The following is a 21,095-nucleotide window of genomic DNA, read 5'->3' on the forward strand; positions in this document are numbered from 1 at the left end:
TTCTTTTCTTGCCATTGGAAACAATGGAAATTGGAGGGGGGCACCCTTTTTGGGTGCCTGTAGAATTGAATCCCCAGGTCCAAACTTTTTTGAAACTTGGCAGTTCTTTTGAAGAAAGGCTACGTGGAAAATTTGGTGCCTCTGTCTCCAACCCTCCCCCCCCTCCGGGCCATGGGATAGATGGAAAAGGAAAATTTGGGTCCCTTTAACATTTAAATTACTTAATTTCCATATGTCCGAATCATGGCTGCATCACGGTTTGGTGATTTGGGCAGTTTCACTACAGGGGAAGGTCAATATGTACTGGATTAGTCTAAAATGTGTCTGAATCAACTGATGCGGGTGCTTTTTGGACTATCATTTGAATTGCACACGCCCATTTATAATCTGGCTGCAAGTAATCCAGTAGATTACATGCAGTTTTCTGGAGGAATATTTGTGTATCCTCCCATGATTGCTGCTTAGTTTAAAGCATTACAATGCCATGACATGTATGCTAATTTAAATTTAGGAATTGTCAAATAATAAGGATTATATTGGGGAATAAAAGCATCCTTACACATGATTCTATAACATAGAGGCATCATTTACATTTAGCATCAGTAATGTACATAACTCAGTAAGTGTCTTCTAAAAAATTTATTCCATGAAACATTTTGGAAACACTCATGAATCATACTTTGATCGTAGTATGTGGTCATGGATGCTCTTCCTGAGTGGGTGGACCTTATGCAGTAGAATGCCATCAGTTGTGGTTCTGTGGGAGAAGATCTGTCTTGCCTGCAGGTAGTCCCAGGTTCACTCCCCTGCATCCCCAGGTAAAGGACATGGCAGTAGATGATGGGGGAGATCTCTACCTGAGACCCTGGAGAACCACTACCAGTCTAAGTAAGTAAGACCAAGAAATGAGTCCAACAGCATCTTTAAGACCAACAGTCCAATTCAGCAGAAGGCAGCTGTGTATGTGTTTGTGTGTGTGTGTGTTTTAGGCTTGACAGTCTCTAGGTGGGACCTGGAAATCTCCTGTTTTGACAACTGTGGCATTGTACCATGCTGAGATCCCTTCCCTTCCCTCCCCAACCCATCCCTCTTTAGGCTCCACCCCCCTCAAAAAATATCTCCAGGTATTTCCCAACCAAGGACTGGTAATCCTAGTTTGAGTGTCTGACTGGGTGGCGAGAATGGGGCATTCACAGCTGGATATGCCACCCGACCCCCTGGCAACTTGAATAATAGTTATTTCTGAGCATCTATTGACCTAGATTTCATCACCATCCCTTTGCCTTTTGTTTTCCATTGAACATCCCATTTGTGTGCGGCCAACATCTGGAGCATACTAATTTAGCTAGCCTGGCATTGTTTTACAGTTGCAGCTGCCCAAAACATTTGACGCGTGTCAAGTGGGCAGCTGGACTTCCAGTCAGTTGTACATCTGACTGAATGCAAGAGGGGGGCAGGGAGAAAGGAGCTGTCTGGTTGCATACCCCTAACCTGATGTGTCATCGTGTAAGTTGGCTCCGTCAGAGAATGCAGTGGGCTAAACCCGTTCCTACATGGTATATCTTGACAGTACCATTTGTCCTTCTTTGTTCTTTATCATCATTAGGTGTCACCTTTGCTGGCTTCCAGAAGACTTGTTATAGTGATGACAGAGACATCTGCATCATGGCCAGTCCTGAAAACAGAGGCGTCATGCATGTGGTCACAGCAGAGAGGACAAGAATGCTCCATGTTGATGAACAGAACATGTTTCACTTTTACCCACTGCAAACTGGGTAAAAGGTTTTATTTTGAAGTACCATATTTACCCAAAAGGAGGACTACTCTAAATATAGGACAGCCTCCCTCAAAAAAAGTTTTTTGAATTACAGTATTTGCTGGCGTATAAGACTACTTCCCCCCCCCTGAAAAACATGCCCCCAAGTGGGGGGGGGTCGTCCTATACGCCGGGTGCCCTTCAGTTGGGATAGACAGAGCTGCCCACAGTGGCCTCCCGATGCCCGCCCACCACATTCTGCGTACCATCCAGTATTGCGCGGTATCGAGCGCGGCTGTGGCAGGTCATCAGCGTGGCTGCGGCGAGCATCAGCAGCGAGACAGGGGTGCCAGCCTTTTTGGCGTGACTGGCCCGTTCTGCTTAGGGAGGCCTTTAAAGGCTCCAGAATTACATGCTGATTCCCCCTCCCCCTCCCATCTTCTCAGGCTTTGGAGGGCATCTATCTGCCTGAGAAGGTTGGGCAGAGGCATTTAAAGGGCCCCCCCAAACAGATCATGACAGATCAACTGTTTGGTGCACCTTTCCCCGTGACTTCTCGGGTATCAGAGATTCTCTTCAATCCCTGAGGAGGGGAGAAGTTTAAACTGGCCAAATTGTGGCCGAATCACAGAATTGCAATTTGGCAATTGCTGATTTAGCTGATTTAAAAACAGGGATGGGTGATTAAACTCAGATATATCTGAAAGGTACACAGATCAGTAATGATTTGGGAACTTTTCAGCTTATCTGAACTGCACTGTCCATCTCTACTCGGGGTCATTGAATGATAGGCTTGGCTGAAGAAGAACATGATGCCTTTATTTGTTTGTTTGTTTGTTTATTTGTTTGTTTGTTTATTTATTTACAGAGCTGTGTGGAAGGGCAGTATAAAAATCTAAATAAATAAATTTTGACTATTACTTTGCAAACCAAGATTTGCCTCTTTGATGGTCCTATTTTAGTTTGCATTGCTAAATTTTGGTTTCATGTCCTTTGATCTTTCCCTGCATCCCTTGAGATCTAAGTGGCTTGACTGCATCAATGTAGGTGCTGGGAACGAGATGGAACGCCCCAGAGTTAAAAGAAACTGGGGCTCATAAACCATCATCAAACTGTGATTTCAAATCCTGCTATATTCATGTGCTGTAACTACTCATAGTTGATGGAGCAGCTTGTCACGTTAACCATCATTAATTAAACCATGGTTTCATGTAACATTTGAACCAAACCCATAGCTTTCACCATCACTGCCATCACCCCACTGTTTGATTTTTTGCCTGCCAATAATATAAAACCCCCCTGAATTGAATTCTGGGTGGTTTCTTCTGACTCTGGCATTTCTTCCTTTTTGTGACAGAGAAAATGAGTCAAGCGCTGACTGGTGCATTGATGGGGTGTGTGAGGGTTCAAGAAAAGCCCTTTTCAAAGATTTGGATGGCAGCACCCTTGGATTGGACCCGCCCGCATCCGTCTTCCCAAGGTCAGAATCTGAGTGGAAGCAGCCATGTTTGGATGCTGGTAAGCTGCATGAAACAATCTTACAATAATTCCAGAGGGGGGGGGGGGTGTTAAGACACTTTAATATAGTCTGCTGGATTGTCGGTTTTGCTGGGCAAACTTGCTTTGATAACCATTTGAACATGGATATTTCTGGATGTGTCTTTGCTGTGTTTGGGATGAATGACAAGTAATCAGAAGAAGAGGTTCAGTTCATCTGTGGCACTCTCTCGCCTCCTGCATGTATTATTCCTGATGTATATTGTGGTGTGTGCCTTACCCAGGCACAGAAGACACTGGTCGTGCTCGTTAGTGTAGGGGATCTTGATCCTGCATCTAGAGGCCATAGTAGGATGAAAAAACACCTAGGTATCAATGACTTTTCTTCACAGCAGCAGTTCAGAACTGAGGGGTAAGGGGGCACTCCGCCTATATCACGTGTGCATTTTGGTGGGAACCCAGAAAAGGAAGCACAGTGTCGGGGTGGTAGCGTCCCCTGTAGGATTTAAGCTAGAAAAGCTTTCCATGGCTGGCCTGTGCTTGCACAGTCCCTATGTGTGTCTGTACACAAAACATCAATGAATAACGGTTAGAGGTAAGTGAAACCCCATTTTCTAGGGGATTCCTAGGTCCCACCTGGGAACTGGCATCCCTATGTTGAGGGAATGTCAAATGAAAGAGGCTTCACTTGCTGGCAGTTGTTGGCAACAGAAAGGGATAGAGTTGCACGGCTTTGGTGACATAGCGGAGAAGGTTGCCACCCACCTAAACTCATTGCAGGCAAGATGATCCACACTTAGTCCAGCAGGATAATTTTATTTGCTTGTTGCAAGTACCCTGAGATCTCTTCACGAGCCAAGCTTTCTAAACAGTTAACCAAATGAGGCATCTCTCAAATCCCCTGGAGAGGAGAAGGTGAGCCCCCCCCCCCCCCGAGCACTTGGCATCAAAGGCAGCTCAAGCCATTGAAAACAAACGGCCTGTTTCCAAAGAGCCATTTTGTTATACAGCCGTGTGTTGTGGAAGTGCATGCAGGGAGGGCTCTGGTTCTCTTCCCGATTAAGACTCTGCTCTGCGATTCCCAGCCACACGCTTTAATTACAATTAGCACCTCCCGAGCCTGCTGCTCCTGAATGGCGGCCATTTTGCAGGGAAGTAGCATCGTTTACGACTCCGGCAGTACGGGAGTGCGATGCGAGGGACTGTAATTAATCCCGTTTTCTATCCTGCCCTAGAAACCGATTAAGCACAAAGAGAAGTTTAATCTTTAAACAAAATGTCTAATCTTTAAACAAAATGCCTAATGTCTCACCCGGTAGAAGGCATTTCTCTAAGGATCTTTCTCTCTGGCTGCTTAGCGGGCTGATTAATTCACTGTCTTGGCAAAGAGAGGCTCCTTTTCTCTCCCCCCCCCCCCATTTCCTGACCTGATTATGAAGCCAAAAGCAGTGCTGGTGCCCCGGCAGGCTGCTTCTGTGCCAGGCCGCCCTTTCAGGTTAACTCTGTTGTATGTTTAATGCCCAGTGCTGACAACAGGGCTTTGAGATTTCATGGCACTTTTAAAGATCGCCTGAAACGCAGAAGGTTAACAAATGTCAAGGTAGCATCCCCACAGCCAGTGCTGCACTAGGATTTTCTGCAGGGCCTCCCTTCTAAGTCGTGGGACCTTAATGTGGTACTCAGGGGTGCCACACTGCCCACTGACATATTTCTTGGTGCCCATCAAGGTTTTTGAGAGGGTGTGTGAAGATGTGTGGGGCATGGGAGAAAACTAGGCCAGGCTGTAGCACAGGCGTGGCCAAGCATCAACAGCTGGGTCAAGACTGGAAAGTATCTACAGATGACATTTGCCATCTGTGGGTTGGGAAATCAAGACATTTGTAGAGATGGAGGGAGCTGGGGAAGACAGGGTTCATGGCAGGAAGGGACCTCAATGGGATACAATGACATAATGTGCCTTCCAAAATAGCCATTTCCTCCAGGGAAACTGTGACCTCTTTCCTGGAGACCAATTGTAATTCTAGGAGATATGTTGGTAACCCTAGTCATGGAAAGGGATTCACCCGGCTCCCTGGAGGGCAATTTAGCAGGGCCAACTACAAGGGAAAGGTCCAGTTATTGCATCGGTCACTGAGGGCCTGGCTAAGAGGAGTCTCGGCAGGAAGCTGTCAGGGAATAGGAGAGGAGGCCCTGGGCAAAAAGGTGGGGAGGGAAGAAGCTTCCCTACTTGGCAAGCCTGCATGGTTCTGGGTCTGCGAAGACTGAGCAAAGGGAACACAAGATTATTATTATTAATTTAATTTGCTAACTTCCCCCTCGGCATCCAGGCTTACTGCCCCCCAAGAGCATTGTGGTCAGCTGGCCAAAATATGCTTAGGCTGTCCGGCACAAAAGAGGTGAGACTGACCTTGACCAGGGCCAGGACCTTTTTGGCTTTGGCTCCAGCCTGACGGAATGTTCTGATGAAGGAGATCAAGGCCCTCTGCAGTCAGTTCTGCAGAGTCTATAAGACAGAGCAGTTCTACCAGGCCAGGTGAGGCCAGACAAAATATCAGACAAAATGCCAGGTACAGCTAAACTAATAGAAGGAAGTTCTACCCCCACCCCCTAAGGACTGGAATTTCCCTATTTTTTTCCTGAAACGAGGCTGCATGTAGACATATTTAGTTATTTATTATATTTATATAGTGCCCTCCCCTGAGGCTAAAATGATAAATTGAACAGTAGTGAAAGAGTCATAACAGGAGAACAGTAAAATAATGGAACAAACATGGTGAGAACATCTAATTTTAACTGTAACATACTGACGGCCTCGTAGGATGGACATGTCGTTGGTGGTTCTCATGGGAGGGGGGCCTCAGGGAAGTGACTGAATTCAGGTTGACCTCAACCAAAAGCCTGGCAGAAGAGCTCCCTTTGGCAGGCTGTACAGAACTTCTGCATCTGTAGACTATAGAATACTTTTAATAATGATATTTACACTGGTTTTAGTATGGATTATTTTACTATAAGGGCAGGAAATAAGAATAAAGATGATTATGATTACTGTGAACAACATACATTTCAATGGCAGTATTAAGCTATACAATTATGGTGGCAAAATTATAATACTCTATCTCAAAGATGGGTCTCAGAGTATTTAGTTCTTGGTGGCATGGCATAGGGTACTCTGGAGGGGGGAGCATGCAGTTCATCTGTGCATCCTGGCCTCAGCCGTATGCCTGGAGGAACAGCGCCTGGTGACTCCAATTTGTCTTCCTTGACTCCGTCTTTCTTTGCAAAAATCTTGAAATTCCAAATGTGTCTCTTACTCAGTCCTATGCCTAGAAACCAGCCAAAGACCACTGGAAACCAGGGCATGGTTGACAACTTGGCAACAATCAAGGTCTAGTCCTTGTTTCCATCTCAGATCTGACCCTAATAGCCTAATTTTCCTTATGCTGGCTGAATACCAGTCATCTATGTGGCTAAGACATATTGAGCCTCTTTAGACTCCTTGTATTCGCTACCTGAAAAGTCTTCATTTGATTTAATAGAGCGCAGACTGCTAGACACCAAACTGCAAGAACTTAGCAGTAAAGCAAGAAACAGCTGCTCCCCAATGAGCTTGGGGATAGCACTAAGTTCTCAGTCCCTAGCTGAAAAATTTTATCATTTAATTGTCCCACAACATAGAGCTTGTACACTAGGCAGAAATAATGTTCTTCCTTCTGTCGTGTTATATGGGAGATTTCAACAAATCCCATTTTCAGCTAGGCTTTGACATTGTGGACAATGCTGCGTAGAATCAATGGCACTCCCCCCCCCCATTGTCTGTTTTTATTAATTTAAAATCAAGTTTCTTTAGAAATCTCAGTATCTTGTTTTGATTGAGTTGCATAATTTTTACAACTTGCAATGAGGTATCGTGAATGTACTCTCTCTACATTTTACATACTCTAAAGCAGGTAGTCCATGGACATCTGGAGGGCCACAGTTTGACTACCTCTGCTCTAAAGTATATCTTCTTTAGTCTACTTTGCTTGTATTGTATCTCATTCATTCATTCATTCATTCATTCATTCATTCATTCATTCATTCATTCATCCATTCATTCATTCATTCATTCATTCATTCATTCATTCATTCATTCATTCATTCATTCATTCAATAGTTTTCCAGACCACTCCTCCCTGCAAGCAGGCTGGGGGCAGCTTACAATGTGTATTCGACACATGTAGCATTATTATATAATCACAGTTAAAACCATAATAAAATTTGATAGTGCTCCACTTCTTGTCTGTTTATCAATCCACCCACCTCTTTGTGTCGCAGTATTCAGTTTAGTGGCGTGAATAGCCTTGGAGGAGAATGGGGGAAGGCCCATAGATATTATTAGCTGTATTTGCTAGTTAGCTTGTTCAGGCCCCAACTAAACACCTGGTGAAAGAATGCCGCCTTGCAGGCCCTGCAGAACTCAAGTGGTTCCAACAATTCTGTATCCTGTTCCCTCATATTGTACCTCTTTTAAATATTCATTTATCCATTCATTCAATTTGTAGACCATCTCTCACTGTGACGTCTCAGGGCGGTGTACATAGAACTAGTAGAATAGAGCATACATGGAATTATTCTAACTGTAAGAACAGATCGTGACATCGTAATACTATTTTTAACGGTAAGAACAGATCATAACCATCACCACAGTCAGCTTCAACCATAACTTGGGGGCATTGAGCAGTTAGGTAATGGCAGCAATTTAGTGAGGAGAAGACCATGATCTAAGGATAACGAAGGAGCAGAGTTACTGACAGGGATGGGTACAGGCTGCAGGGAGGCTTCCTGTTGCTGGCCTTCAGGTGAAATTTTGGAGGAAGAGCTCCATTTTGCAGGCCCTACCGAACTGTTTAAGTTTCATTAGGACCTTGATCTCATTGGGGGAGCTTGTTCCACCACGTTGGGGCCATGATGGAAAAGGCCGTGGCTCTTGTTGAGGTCTTTGGGGGCAGGGATCACCATTCTGTAGAGAGTGTCGCTCTTCAGTGGGTAAGGACAAGCAGACGGTCCTTGAGGTACGCAAGACCCAGACCTTGAAAGTGAGTACCAGCACCATAAACTTGATTCAGTACTCAGTTGGTAGCCAGTGCAGCTGCTGAAGGATTGAAGGAACATGGGCTCTCCGCAGTGTTCAAGTGAGAATGCAGGCAGCTGCATTTTGGGCCAATTTTAATTTCCAGAGCAGGGATAAGGGAAGGCCTGTGTCGATTGAGTTACAGTAATCCAGCCTTAAAGGTGATCATTGGATGGGTCGAGGTCTTCTGGAGCCAAATAGGGTGCTAGTAGCTTGGCTTGGTGGAGGTGGGAAAATGCCAGCTGTACTACTTTCGTGGTGCCTATATGCCAATAAAGGCTTTTTTATTGTTGTTGTTGTTGAATACAAATGGTCCCGGAAGCCTTTTTCCTCAGCGTGACAAGATGTGAAAACAGTTGTCTTCCAGGAGGCTGTGTCCATCAAGCCTACATGCTCCTCAGTAATATGCTGTCCCAGTCTTGTAGGGTGTGGGACCTCTTCTCCCAAACAAAAGCTTGACCCGTGTAGGGGACAGGGCAGCCTTCAAGGGAGGCAGAGCTTGGTCCTTCCCGCAGCAAGGGCAGCCTTTCCCTTACAAGCAACCCTGCAAGAGCCTGCCTTGACTTACCAGCAGGGTTGCCGGCACTGGTATTGGGAAATTCCTGGGGATTTGGAGGTGGATTCTAGGACGGGCAGCACTTGAGGAGGAAACAGACTACGGAGGGGCATGAAGCCACAGAGTGCCCCCTTCCAAGCAGCCATTTTCTCCCACAGACATGATGTCTTCAGTCTTCAGTCTGCAGAGAGATTCCCAGGCCACCCAAGGTTGGCAGCTTCACTTGCCAGGTTGATTCACTGGGACTTTAGGACAGGCAGGGATTAGAAAGGGTGAAAGGGACAGGGAGCGGGTGGAGAAGGGAGGATTCCCAACAAGCATCCATTGATAAAGCACAACTTCTTCTTCCTCGTTGCCCTCCTTGTCTTTCGACAGCTGCTTCCAGAAGAATGTCCAACCACTGACTTCCCATCTTGGGTGCTCAGGGCAAAAGGGAACTATGGTTAGAAGCTCCATTAACACTTCTGCTCCAAACTCTTCCTCAAGTTTCCCTTTTGGAGTGAGGAGTGGTTCTCAGGAATGTCCCATGTAAGGCTCTTGGACTGGGAAAAAACCCTCAGCTCTCGGGGGATCCTAGAGGGCCTACATCCTCCTTGATATCCCTATGCAACTGTCAAGATGAATCGTATCAGTTTCCCTAAATTTACCAGGCATATCCAGAACCCTGGCCAGCCGCCAAGTGTCGGTGTGCAGTGCCTTGACACCAAAGAAATGCTGTGTTTTGCAACAATTAATTTTGCAAAGGAAGCAGCCTGCTTAAAGACGCCTGCAGCAGTTGCTAAAACGCGAGTCGCTTTTCAAGGCTGCCAGACACACGGTTGGCTAGGCTGGCTAATAAACAAAACAACAGTGCAATGCCCCCTCCCCTCCCCGAGCCTCATGGGGGTCTGCAGGAGGAGAGGGGGGTGGGGGAGGTGAGGCAAAATGAGTAATGCTTACCTGCCAGGGGTGGGTGAAGACAGTAATTGTTTAGCCTGCAGCGGATCTCTGCAAGGGTTAAAAGTGGCAGAGATATTAGTGGAAGAGCGGTAAGACACTTTGGTTTGAAGCTTTCAGCAATACACAGACTGTTATTTACCGGACTTGGTCGATTTACTTCTTAATGCAATAATGACCTGTGAAATGAAACGTGAGCCAGACAATTGTTCCTTGTTGTTTCCAATAAAACATCCGTTCATACTCCATTAAGCCACCATTAATTCCATATGAAAGAGAGGCAGGCACGAACATACTGATCTTGGCTGTTCTCTTTTTCTGTTGGCAGTCCTTTCCCTCTAAGACTGGTCAGGTTGACTCTTGGAAAATGGTAAGTTTAGAATACAATATATATTTTAAAGTCCTTATCTCAGCTTTGCTCCAGTTATGCACTGGAGCAAGTCAAGACTTGATGCATCTTTGTGATGCCTGGCTTCCTCCCCCCACGCTTAGGCATTGCTGCTGAACACCCACATGCGCATTAAGTGGAAATTAGTCATAGCATCATAGAAGCATAGAGTTGGAAAGGACCTCCAAGGTCATCTAGTCCAAACCTCTGCACAATGCAGGAAATTTACAACTACGTGCCCATCGCAGTGATCCTCAATTCCATGCCCAGAGGATGCCTTTCCAAACTAATCCATGGTTAGTCTGGCCTGGAGGAAATTCACCTCCTGACCCCAAAGTGGTAATCGGCACTTCCTTGGCCATGCCAGAAAGAGCCACAAGAGCCAAGAACTGACCCAATCCCTTCTGCCCAGCCACTCACGATCTGCCTTAGTTTGTAAGCGAATGGGCAGAAGGCATTGTGCTGGTGCTTAGCTCTTGTAGGTCTGTCTGTCTGTCTGTCTGTCTATTATTTATTTATTTGGACTTTTATACTGCCCTTTCCCATGGCTCTGGGCAGTTTACATGGAACATTACACAAAGTACATAGAACTTTACGACAGTCTATAACATTGCACAAATTTCAAAGAACACAACACAATCACAGCACAAAATGAATAACAACACTGATATATCCCTGGGGGGAATCAAATTATGGGGGAGGGGGACCAGTAGATGTTCTGAGTTGGTCAGCCTCAAGTGAATGCCTGGTGGAAGAGCTCCCTGCGGAATTGTGGAAGTTCGGGCAGGGCTCTGATCTCCTCAGGGAGCTCGTTCCACCAGGTGGGGGCCAGGATAGAGAAACTTCTGGCCCTTGTTGAGGTCTGACGTGCTTCTCCGGGGCCAGGGATCTGCAGCCAGTTGGAGGTGGCGGAGCGTAAGACTCTTTTGGGGGTATAGGTAGGGAGGAGGTCTCTCAAATACACTGGGGCCAAACCACATATGGCCTTAATTACCAAAACTTTGTTTAATCTGGAATTCAACTGGGAGCCAGCCTAGATGTTGTACCGGCCAGATGTGGGATTTCCATGATGTCTTAGTGAGAATCCTGGCCGCGGCATTCTGGACCAGTTGTAGTTTCCGGATCAAATATGAGGGTAGGCCTGCGTAGAGCGAGTTGCAGAAGTCCAGCCTAGAGGTGACCATCGCATGGATCACTGTGGCTAGGCGTTCTGGGGTCAGATAGGGTGCTAGTAGCTTGGCTTGGTGGAGGTAGTAAAATGCTAGCCACACTACCTTTGTGACCTGGGCCTCCATTGTAAGGGAAGCATCCAGGATCATGCCAAGGTTCCTGGCAGAGTGCATTGCTGAGAGCTGCACACCATCTAGGTTGGGCAGATGCGCTTCCTCCTGTGGTCCCTTCTTACCCAGCCACAGGAATTCTGACTTTGGAGAGTTGAGCTTCAGATGACTCGGCTTGATCCATTTCATCACTGGTTCCAGACATCTGACTAAGGGGGTGGGATCGGGGTGGTCATGCATCAGGAGGAAGAGCTGGGTGTCATCTGCGTATTGGTGGCAACCCAGCCCAAACCTCCGCACCAGCTGAGCCAGAGGGCGCATAAAGATATTAAATATGATAGGAGAGAGCACTGCTCCTTGTGGGACTCCACATCTGAGTTGGTGACAGTTAGATATTCTCTCTCCTACTGCTACCCTCTGTCTGCGACCCCGGAGGAAGGATATCAGCCATTTAAGGGCTGTTCCCCGTATCCCAGTATCGGCTAGGCTGCTCATGATCGACTGTGTCAAACGCTGCTGACAGGTCTAATAGTACCAGCAGCGCTGACCCGCCTCTGTCTAGCTGGCATTGGAGGTTGTCCGTTAGGGCATCTAGTGCTGTCTCCACCCCATGGCCAGGCTGGAAGCCCGACTGAAATGGGTCAAGGGTGGAAGTTTCCTCCAGGAATGCTGATATTTGGTCCACAGCAGCCCTTTCAACCAACTTCCCCAGAAATACTAGATGCGAGACAGGGTGGTAGTTGTTGGGATCCTGTGGACCCAGAAATGTTTTTTTGAGCAATGGGCGTACCCCAGCCTCTTTTAATCCCTCCGGGAATTCTCCTACTGAGAGGAACAGGTTGATTATTTCCCAGTGAGGGGCTCCTATTCTTGTGTTTGTTGTTTTTAGGAGCCATCTTCTAAGGGAGGTGGTCCACCACCTCCTCCCCTACCTCCTCCCCTTCCATTGCCTTCTCCCGGTAGTGGGTCTAGTGGCCAAGTCATCAGATAGATGGGAGTAGTTACCCAGAACCATTGCAAGTAGCAGAGAAGCAGGATTGATACTTTGTGAGTGAAAATTCAGATTTCAGTTTTCGGCAGTTTCTACATTTTCACTGTTGATGGTGGCGGCTAAGCAATCAGATAGCGTGGGAAGGGTATCTTAAGAAAGGGACTGAACATTTAATCTGTGAGAGCTGATGTTTGTCCTTATTTGAATCCAGGGTGTGACTGCATTTGGAAGGCAGTTCTGGTCGCCAGATGTGAAAAAAGGATATCTGGAAAAGGTGGTGGTGGTGGGGGGAAGGCAGTCAAAACGAGCAGAGGGTTGGGATACATTCCAAACACAGGAATCCCAAAGCACAAGTCTTTCTCATTCTCGTTCTCATTCTCGGGTTCTGACCTGGATGGCTCAGACTAGCCTGCGCTCATCACGTCTCAGAAGCTAAGCAGGGTCAGCCCCAGTGAGTCCTTGGATGGGAGACCACCCAGGAAGTCTGGGGAGGGGGGGCTACAAAGAAGTGGGCAATGGCAAGCTACCTCTGTTCCTCTCTTGCCTTGAAAACCTTGTGGAGTCTCCATTAGTCAGCTGTGTCTTGGTGGCAGATTCCACTATGGGGGGACATGAAAGAAGATTATAAAAGGCACAAGGGCAGAGGAGGCCAGTGGCAAGAACTTTCCTCTTCCAGAATCAAGCTGGCCCAGGGAAATCAGAGTAAAGGAAAATTCGACTTCTTTGGCCCAGTGAAATGGGAGCAGCTGCAGGGCAGATGAGAAACAGGTTAGGTGGGGACGTGTGTGGATTGCTTCTGCCTCCAGGTGGGCACAGAGGAACCTGATCAGAGTATGTACATACAGGAGACAAAGACCTACCTATAACATGTCGTGTCTGTACGTAACATGCCAACTGTTGTGGGGAGAGGGATGGGAAGGCGACTGTAAGCCGCTTTGAGCCTCCTTCGGGTAGGGAAAAGCAGCATATAAGAACCAACTTCTTCTTCTTCTAGCCTCAATTTACCTTTAGGTCCTGCAGGGTAGGGAGAAGAGAGCTAATCTTTCAGCCTCCATCCAGTTTTTGCTATTTGAAACCAACTTGCCCCACTCCTCTGATCTTAAATGCATTTATTTTCCTCTAAAATGCTTAGAATAGAGGGGGGAGCTGGTTTCGAATAGCAAACGCCAGTGGAAGTTGAAGAGTTAAACATCCTTTTTCTTCCCCGGAGCCCCAAGGCAAACTGAGGCTGACTAAGTTTATGTTACATTTTATAGAGACTATAAGCTGTTTGAGCCCTCATCTCTTGTGCTGTAGCATCCTCTGTATTTCCTGGATTATTAGGATGTGGATTTCTGATCACCCCAGTACACAGTGAAGAAAACCATTCTTTTGGCTATACAGGAGTTTCCAGCAGGAATCCAGGGCCAGATAAAACTTAAGGCTGAAATAATACATTCGGAATGGAATCAACAGTCTGTGATTGGGGTGGGGGTGGGGGGGTTATTTCCCCTCTCCACTAATCACTACTGACCACAGTGAGCTGCAGGCTAGGAAATAAAGTGCCAGGATAAAGAAAGGGAAATCAGTTTTATTGTTCTTGTCGTGGGATTTTTTTTCTTTTTAAGAAACACGGCATGGAAAAAAATGTCAGCAAAAATCATGACCCACATCTCTTTATAAAAGAATTGAGTTCATAAAAGGTACAAAGAACTTGGAAGTGCCCCGAGGCTGTTCCATGCAGAGGGTGAGTTTCCTGATAATTAAAATGCACACAAGCTCAGTAGTAAGCAGCTACATCTTTGAAGCCTGAGAAAAGGCCTGTGCTAGGAGCCCTTAAGTTTGAAGGGTGTCCCTGTTCCTCCCGCTGTCTGAGCCAAAGAGCCCCGTAATAGGAAAATTGCCAGCTTCTTGCCAGCGACAATTTGTATCATTCAGTGTTTTCCACAATCTTATGATTCCCGTAAGATCAGCATGGCTGTTCCACCGCAATATGTTTATTGTTTTTTTCTTAATTGGGCAGGGTTTGCCCTTGGCAGCTGTCGGCAATTAAGATGCCCAGCGCTATGATCTGCCTCTGGAACTGAGCTCTGCCATTCTCCATGGGGTTAGATGCACTCAACATTTTGCAAGCAAGGGAATCCATGAGGCTCGGCAGAAATGGATATGTCTGAGCAAGGTTTAGGGTTTTTTCCTCTATGCTGCCATAACAAAGTGCCAACAGGACAATGATGAAGAATGATAGGACATGAATAGGAGGAAATTTAGGAACCTTATGAAAGGCCACTGTTGAAATCCCAGTATGGGGGGGGGGCTTTGTCAAGAGCCAACCTCATGCCCCCCTCCACAAATCTTTAAGGTGCAACTGGACTGGGATCCAGTTTTTTAAATCCTAGGATTTCTTGACCGCTATTCATAATATCCATACTAACACTCAAACTCAACAGTGTCCCTTCATAAGGTTTTTTGACTTCCTCATATGTACACAGGCGGGCAAGTTGCAACTGACTCATGGTGGCCCCAGCAAGAAGCTTTCAAGGCAAGCAAGAAACAGAGGTGGTCAGCCATGGCCTTCCTCTGCAGAGCCTTCCTTAGTGGTCTCCTTTCCAAGTATTGACTTATGGAGACCCCCAGCAAGGGGCTTGCAAGACCAGTGAGAAGCAGAGGTGGTGGCCATTGTCTTTGTCTACAGAGCCATCCTTAGTGCTCTCCCATCCCTGCCGAGCTTTTGAGATTAACAAGATCAGGATACAACATGCCACTTTCCCTCATAGGGCTGTATAAGTATAGGACTGGATCCTGAATCTCCCCATTCATTTTTACCAGTAGCTGAAAACGCATATGGATCAATGGGAAGGTAAGAGATGAGTTTCTGATCTCATGTTCTTGGCATGGGTGGTCCAGGCAGGCCAGATTCTTCCCAGCAGAGCTTTCCTGATGGTCACAAATTTGTGGCGGGCTTCCTGCCCCTTCTCTGTAAACTTCAGCAAGTGTTCAACTCTTCATCACATTATCCCCTTCCCACCACTGAAGGAGGAGGGGGGGGAACGATGGGGAGCCTCTCCTTTCAGATGTGAGCGCCTGATCATTTGACAAAAGTTGAAACAGCACTGTCACAGGAGTATGTTTGAGCAGGGAAGTAGCTCTGGTGTCTTCAGAACTTGTGGAGGTCTAGGTTTCCATTTTCTGAAGAACTGTTAATCTGAATAAAAATTTGAGCTCATGGTGAAGGAAGGGAAACTCATTAGGATAGGTCTGGGAGTGGAAACAGTGTATCTAGAAGAAGAAGAAGAGTTCTTATATGCCGCTTATATGGTTTTTCTATACCGCCTTTCTCTACCCAAAGGAGCCTCAAAGTGGCTTCCAGTCGCCTTCCCTTCCTCTTCCCACAACAGACACCCTGTGAGGGAGGGGAGGCTGAGAGAGCCCTGAGATTACTGAAGAAGAAGAAAAAGAGTTGGTTCTTATATGCTGCTTTTTTCTACCTGAAGGAGTCTCCAAGTGGCTTCCAGTCGCCTTCCCTTTCCTCTCCCCAGAACAGACACCCTGTGAGGGAGGGGAGGCTGAGAGAGCCCGGATATTCCTGCTCGGTTGAAACAGCTCTGTGATGAGCCCAGCTGGCTGCACGTGGAGGAGGAGCCGGGAATCCATCACAGCTCACCAGATTAGAAGTCAGCACTCCTAACCACTTCCTCGAGCAGGCGTACCTGACTATATTGCAGCCTTTTTCACCCCGTCGTGCTCTGGAAGCGATGTCAGCTGGCCATGCCCCCCTGCCACATCCCCCATAAGTGACATGTCAACAGAAGTGACTTTATCTCCTGTGTTAACAGGCAGGCTCAAGAAGGATGGGGGTGGGAGAGCCAGTTTGGTGTAGTGGTTAGGAGTGTGGACTTCTAATCTGGCATGCCAGGTTCGATTCTGCGCTCCCCCACATGCAACCAGCTGGGTGACCTTGGGCTAGTCACAGCACTGATAAAACATCAGTGCTCTCTCAGCCTCACCCACCTCACAGGGTGTCTGTTGTGGGGAGAGGAATGGGAAGGCGACTGTAAGCCACTCTGAGCCTCCTTCGGGTAGGGAAAAGCGGCATATAAGAACCAACTCTTCTTCTTCTTCTTCTTCCTCTTCTTCCTCTTCTTCTTCTTCTTCTTCTTCTTCTTCTTCTTCTTCTTCTTCTTCTTCTTCTTCTTCTTCAAGCGTTAAAGGCAAGGGTAGGCCTCCGGGCTCTGTCCCCTCCTAGGTGCGGAAACCACAAGATAAGTCACTCATGCTTGGGAGGGGGGGGGAAGCAAAGGAAGTAGCTGGTTCCCTAGCTTGTGTCTGTCGATTAAGGCAGGAGGGGAAAGGCCATGGACCCCCTTCAGAACTCCCACAGGCCCTCAGTGGTCTGTGGACCCCTGGTTGGGAATCCATGCTACACGGTGTGGTTTGGAGCAAGCTTTCTCCACCATAAAAACCTGGGGTTTCTTGATGGCCCTTGAAGGGTTTTCCAAATAGGTAGGAATTAATCAGGTGACATCACCATATACAGTCATGTTGACCTGCCCCCCCTCTCAAAATGGCCAATGATGGGCCTGGAGGGGATGGGCAGAGGAGGGGCCTTGGGTGGGCATGAACACAACAGTATTCTGTACAATTGTGCCACTTCTGGAGGTTCTCAGAGTCCGAAGAATGTTTTAGAGTTTCTCAACAATTAAAAAGTTGAGAAAGTCTGTTTTAGAGAGTAGACAAGCAACCAGAATAACCTTAACCTAGGCTGATTCTTGTCAGGACCAGTGCCTGCTCTCTGCCATGATCTGTCCATGAACAGGGGTGACCCCATTTTGTCTGTATTCCACTATTCCTTTCCTGGCTTTCTATGTAACCAAAGCCTTTGCAATCGAAGCCTCTTCTCTGTTCCCATGTTATCATGGTTTGTAGTGCCCGCTCTGAACTGTTTGTCCTTTGATCCCTGCCTGCTCGCTCTGTGTTTTGTAACAACAACATTGTATCTCGTCCAAGGACATGCGAATTGTAGCACCTCTGGCAGGATGCCTGGGGTGGCACCTGGGGATGCGGGCACCCCTCCCCTTGGGAACATTCAAGTTTTGGGCGGGAGAATTGGATTGAAAAGGGCTTGCATTTCTACCGTGCGGTAGATTTGACTTCTTGAGTTATAGTGACTAGAGACCACTTCCATTAAAGCTTTCTTATTATAGAAGTTTTGTTGTGAGTTCTTTTAGCGCTTGACATTTCTGCACTTTTTAATTACGATGTTGATCCTGCTGAATTCAGACCGATTTGAACTCAGGTCTTCCTCTATCCCCCCCCCCCTCTCCCCATTGAAGCAGAAAGTGTTCTGCACTTGAGTGTGGAAGCTCAGAGTGGGGGGGGGGGAGCCAAGTGCAGCAGGAGTCTCTTTCTTTTCTTGAATGGGGGCAGGGGGTGGGCAGAGGAGACAGCAGAGGAGGGGGGAAAAACCAAGATGCAAATCTCTGCAGAGAGACGTTAGGGCTTCTGGAGCACAATCACTTTAAGGGAAGCCTTGAAACTGAGTGCTCTTCTGTATGTTGAGACCTTGTGTGTGCCATTTTCTGATGAAGAACTGGAATCAGCCAGGGTTTGGGAGGCTGATACTTTATGGAGCAAATGCTGAGTTTTATATTTTCAGGTCTGTAAATGAGCTTTCTTACACTGACTGTCTGTTGAGCTCTTGCTTTGAATTTTGATGTGCTTCAGCTGCTCTTTATAGAATGTTGCTGATCCCCCCACTTTGAAACATCACACTCTTTGTATCAAAAAAGGAGTCTCCTTTTCTATGCTGGCCACAACTTATGCGTAACGCCAATACTGTGGTAGGAAGGATGTGCAATAAGCTTTGCTTTCTACATCTGTACTTGGAAGTCTTTCATTATTGTCCTCTTCTTTGTCTTCCAAATATTAGCCTTTAATGAAATACATATTTCATTCATTTATTTTGAACTTATTCCAAGACCAGCAAATACCACAATCCGAAATGTTATGATAGCCTGGGCTCTTTGTTGGTTTGTTTTCTTTTCATTCCCTAGGTTTTCCCTGTGATTTCTTTTAGTATTATTACTGTAAATCCTGCGTTTCCAAATCAAGGAGCCTGACTAATCGGAAAAGCTTCTGAGTGAGGTCGATAGCTATTCTTCAGACACGTCCCCAAAACCATCCCAAGCGGAAATCACTTCTGAAAACAGGAAATTGAAGAAACCAGATTCATCAGAAAGATGGGATATTTAGGACAAACTTTTTTTTTTGGGGGGGGGGAAGGTACATTTTACATATAATGGAAAGGACTTCAAGAAAAGGAGAAAGGAGAAGAGTTACAAAAAAGTAGCCTCTGACACAATATATTGAAATATAAAGCAGGACTGAAAGAGAGTCCACTGGCAATCCCATCTGGTGTTCATGTCCGGTGCTTCTTCTAAGAACAAAAGGACAGTCACTGTAGTTCAAAGCAATCTAGGCCAGAGTCCTCTTTTACACCGTGGTCAACTAGATGCTCCAGGAAGGCCTAGAAGCTAGGCATAGGAGAGCCAGCTTGGTGTCGTGGTTAGGAGTGCGGACTTCTAATCTGGCAAGCTGGGTTTGATTTTGCACTCCCCCACATGCAGCCAGCTGGGAGACCTTGGGCTAGTCACAGCACTGATAAAACTGTTCTGACCGGACAGTGACATCAGCGCTCTCTCAGCCTCACCCACCTCACAGGGTGTCTGTTGTGGGGAGAGGAAAGGGGAGGTGAATGTAAGCCGCTTTGAGCCTTCTTCGGGTAGAGAAAAGCGGCATAGAAGAACCAACTCTTCTTCTTTTGTTCTGACTGAGCAGTAATCTCAGGGCTCTCTCAGCCTCCCCTCCCTCACAGGGTGTCTGTTGTGGGGAGAGGAAAGGGAAGCCCCTTTGAGACTCCTTCGGGTAGAGAAAAGCGGCATCTAAGAACCAACTCTACTTCTTCAGTGATATCAGGGCTCTCTCAGCCTCCCCTCCCTCACAGGGTGTCTGTTGTGGGGAGAGGAAAGGAAGGCAACTGTAAGCCACTTTGAGATTCCTTTGGGTAGAGAAAAGTGGCATTTATTTATTTATTTATTTATTTACTTACTTACTTACTTACTTACTTACTTACTTACTTACTTACTTACTTACTTACTTATACCGCCCTTCCCTACGGCTCTGGAATGTTCCAAAAAACATTTTGGAACATTCACATAGAACACTATCTGTAAACAGCCCGTGGCGCCACGGGCGCCACGGACTGTATAAAGGAGTAAGGGGTAGTGGGGAGGAGTTAGGGCGGGACCGGTCCGGGATAAAAACTCGCACAGGCACAGGTGAGCGGTCCGCCGCGCTGCCTTCTCCCGGCCGCCAGAGCGGCTTCGCGGTGTCGTAGATGCCGCGAGGCCGCTCCGGCGGGCGAGAGAAGGCTTTGGGGAGCTTCGGGGGCGGGTGGGCCTCGCCGGGTGGGCCTGGCCGCCTTCTCTCGCCCGCCGGAGCGGCTTCGCGGCGTCTACGACACCGCGAGGCCCCTCCGGCGGCTGAGAGAAGGCTTGGGGGTGCTTCGGGGGCGAGTGGGCCTCGCCGGTGTCAGACGCACAGGAAACTCACAACAAAACTTATTCAAAAGAAAATAGTTTTATTGATTAGCACTATACGCATTGGACTGAAAGTCAAATCTGACTCGAAGCCAGATTTGCCTCAGCTTATCAATACATTTCTCCCGCCCAAAGCTTGACAGTTCCCAAGAAGGGGGGTTAGTGAGGAAAGACATATGTGAAACAACAACAGGATTCCAAACTCCCATCCTTGAGAGAATTGACAACAACCCTGTGAGCCCATAACAAGATAAGGTTAGAATAACATCACTACTCTACTTTATTGCTTACACACTACAAGGCCGGGGCTAGCAGGCGCCAGGTTCAATTAAACAATATAACTGACATGGAGGAACTCAGGCTAATTTATGACAGAGATTCTACAATCCTGACATCCCTCCGCATTAAAACTAACTTCACTCCCCCACCTAGCCGGCATCCACCGGGCGAGGGCAATCAGGAAATGCTCGATGGAAAGCCCGGAGAAGGCGGGGTGCCTTCACATTCCCTGCCTCCACCCACTCTTTGTCCCCCGAGGGGAAATCTTTCCAATCGACCAGATATTGAAGGCGACCCTTGTGCAAACGAGAGTCTAAAATTTGGTTGACTTCATAGTGGGTGTCTTTGTCGATGTAAATTGGCACAGGCTGGTCTGGAGGAGGGTGCCACTCGTCTGGGACCGGAGCTCTTCGCAGCAGGCTGGAATGAAAAACCGGATGCACATTCCTGTAAGTCTTTGGTAAAGCCAGCTCAACAGTTACAGTATTAATCAGTTTTACCACTTTAAATGGCCCCACGTATTTAGGGCCAAGTTTCTTTGATTTCTGCTGGCACCTCAGGTTCTTAGTGGACAAATAGGCCAGGTCTCCCACTTTCCAATCAGGTGCAGGTACTCTTTTCTTATCTGCTTGGGCTTTATAGGCTTGTTTTGCCTCCTTGAGGCTAGCAACAATTTCTGGCCAACCTGTACTGATGGTCGATGCCCATTTATTTATATCAGGAGTCTC

At 47.1% G+C, this 21,095-nt stretch overlaps 1 protein-coding gene across 2 annotated transcripts in view; it reads left to right on the forward strand.

Moving 5' to 3' along the window:
* The window catches only part of PKHD1 (PKHD1 ciliary IPT domain containing fibrocystin/polyductin), a 454,238-nt gene that overhangs the window by 329,147 nt on the left and 103,996 nt on the right, over positions 1–21,095 (forward strand). For both annotated transcript variants that reach the window (XM_077315063.1, XM_077315054.1), the window contains exons 57-58: positions 1,607–1,775; positions 3,114–3,274. In XM_077315063.1, coding sequence (XP_077171178.1) covers positions 1,607–1,775; positions 3,114–3,274 — 330 coding nt within the window. The remainder of the gene's footprint in view (positions 1–1,606; positions 1,776–3,113; positions 3,275–21,095) is intronic.

The sequence above is a fragment of the Paroedura picta genome, chromosome 1 (genome assembly GCF_049243985.1).
Source record: "Paroedura picta isolate Pp20150507F chromosome 1, Ppicta_v3.0, whole genome shotgun sequence".
Classification (NCBI taxonomy): Eukaryota; Metazoa; Chordata; class Lepidosauria; order Squamata; family Gekkonidae; genus Paroedura; species Paroedura picta.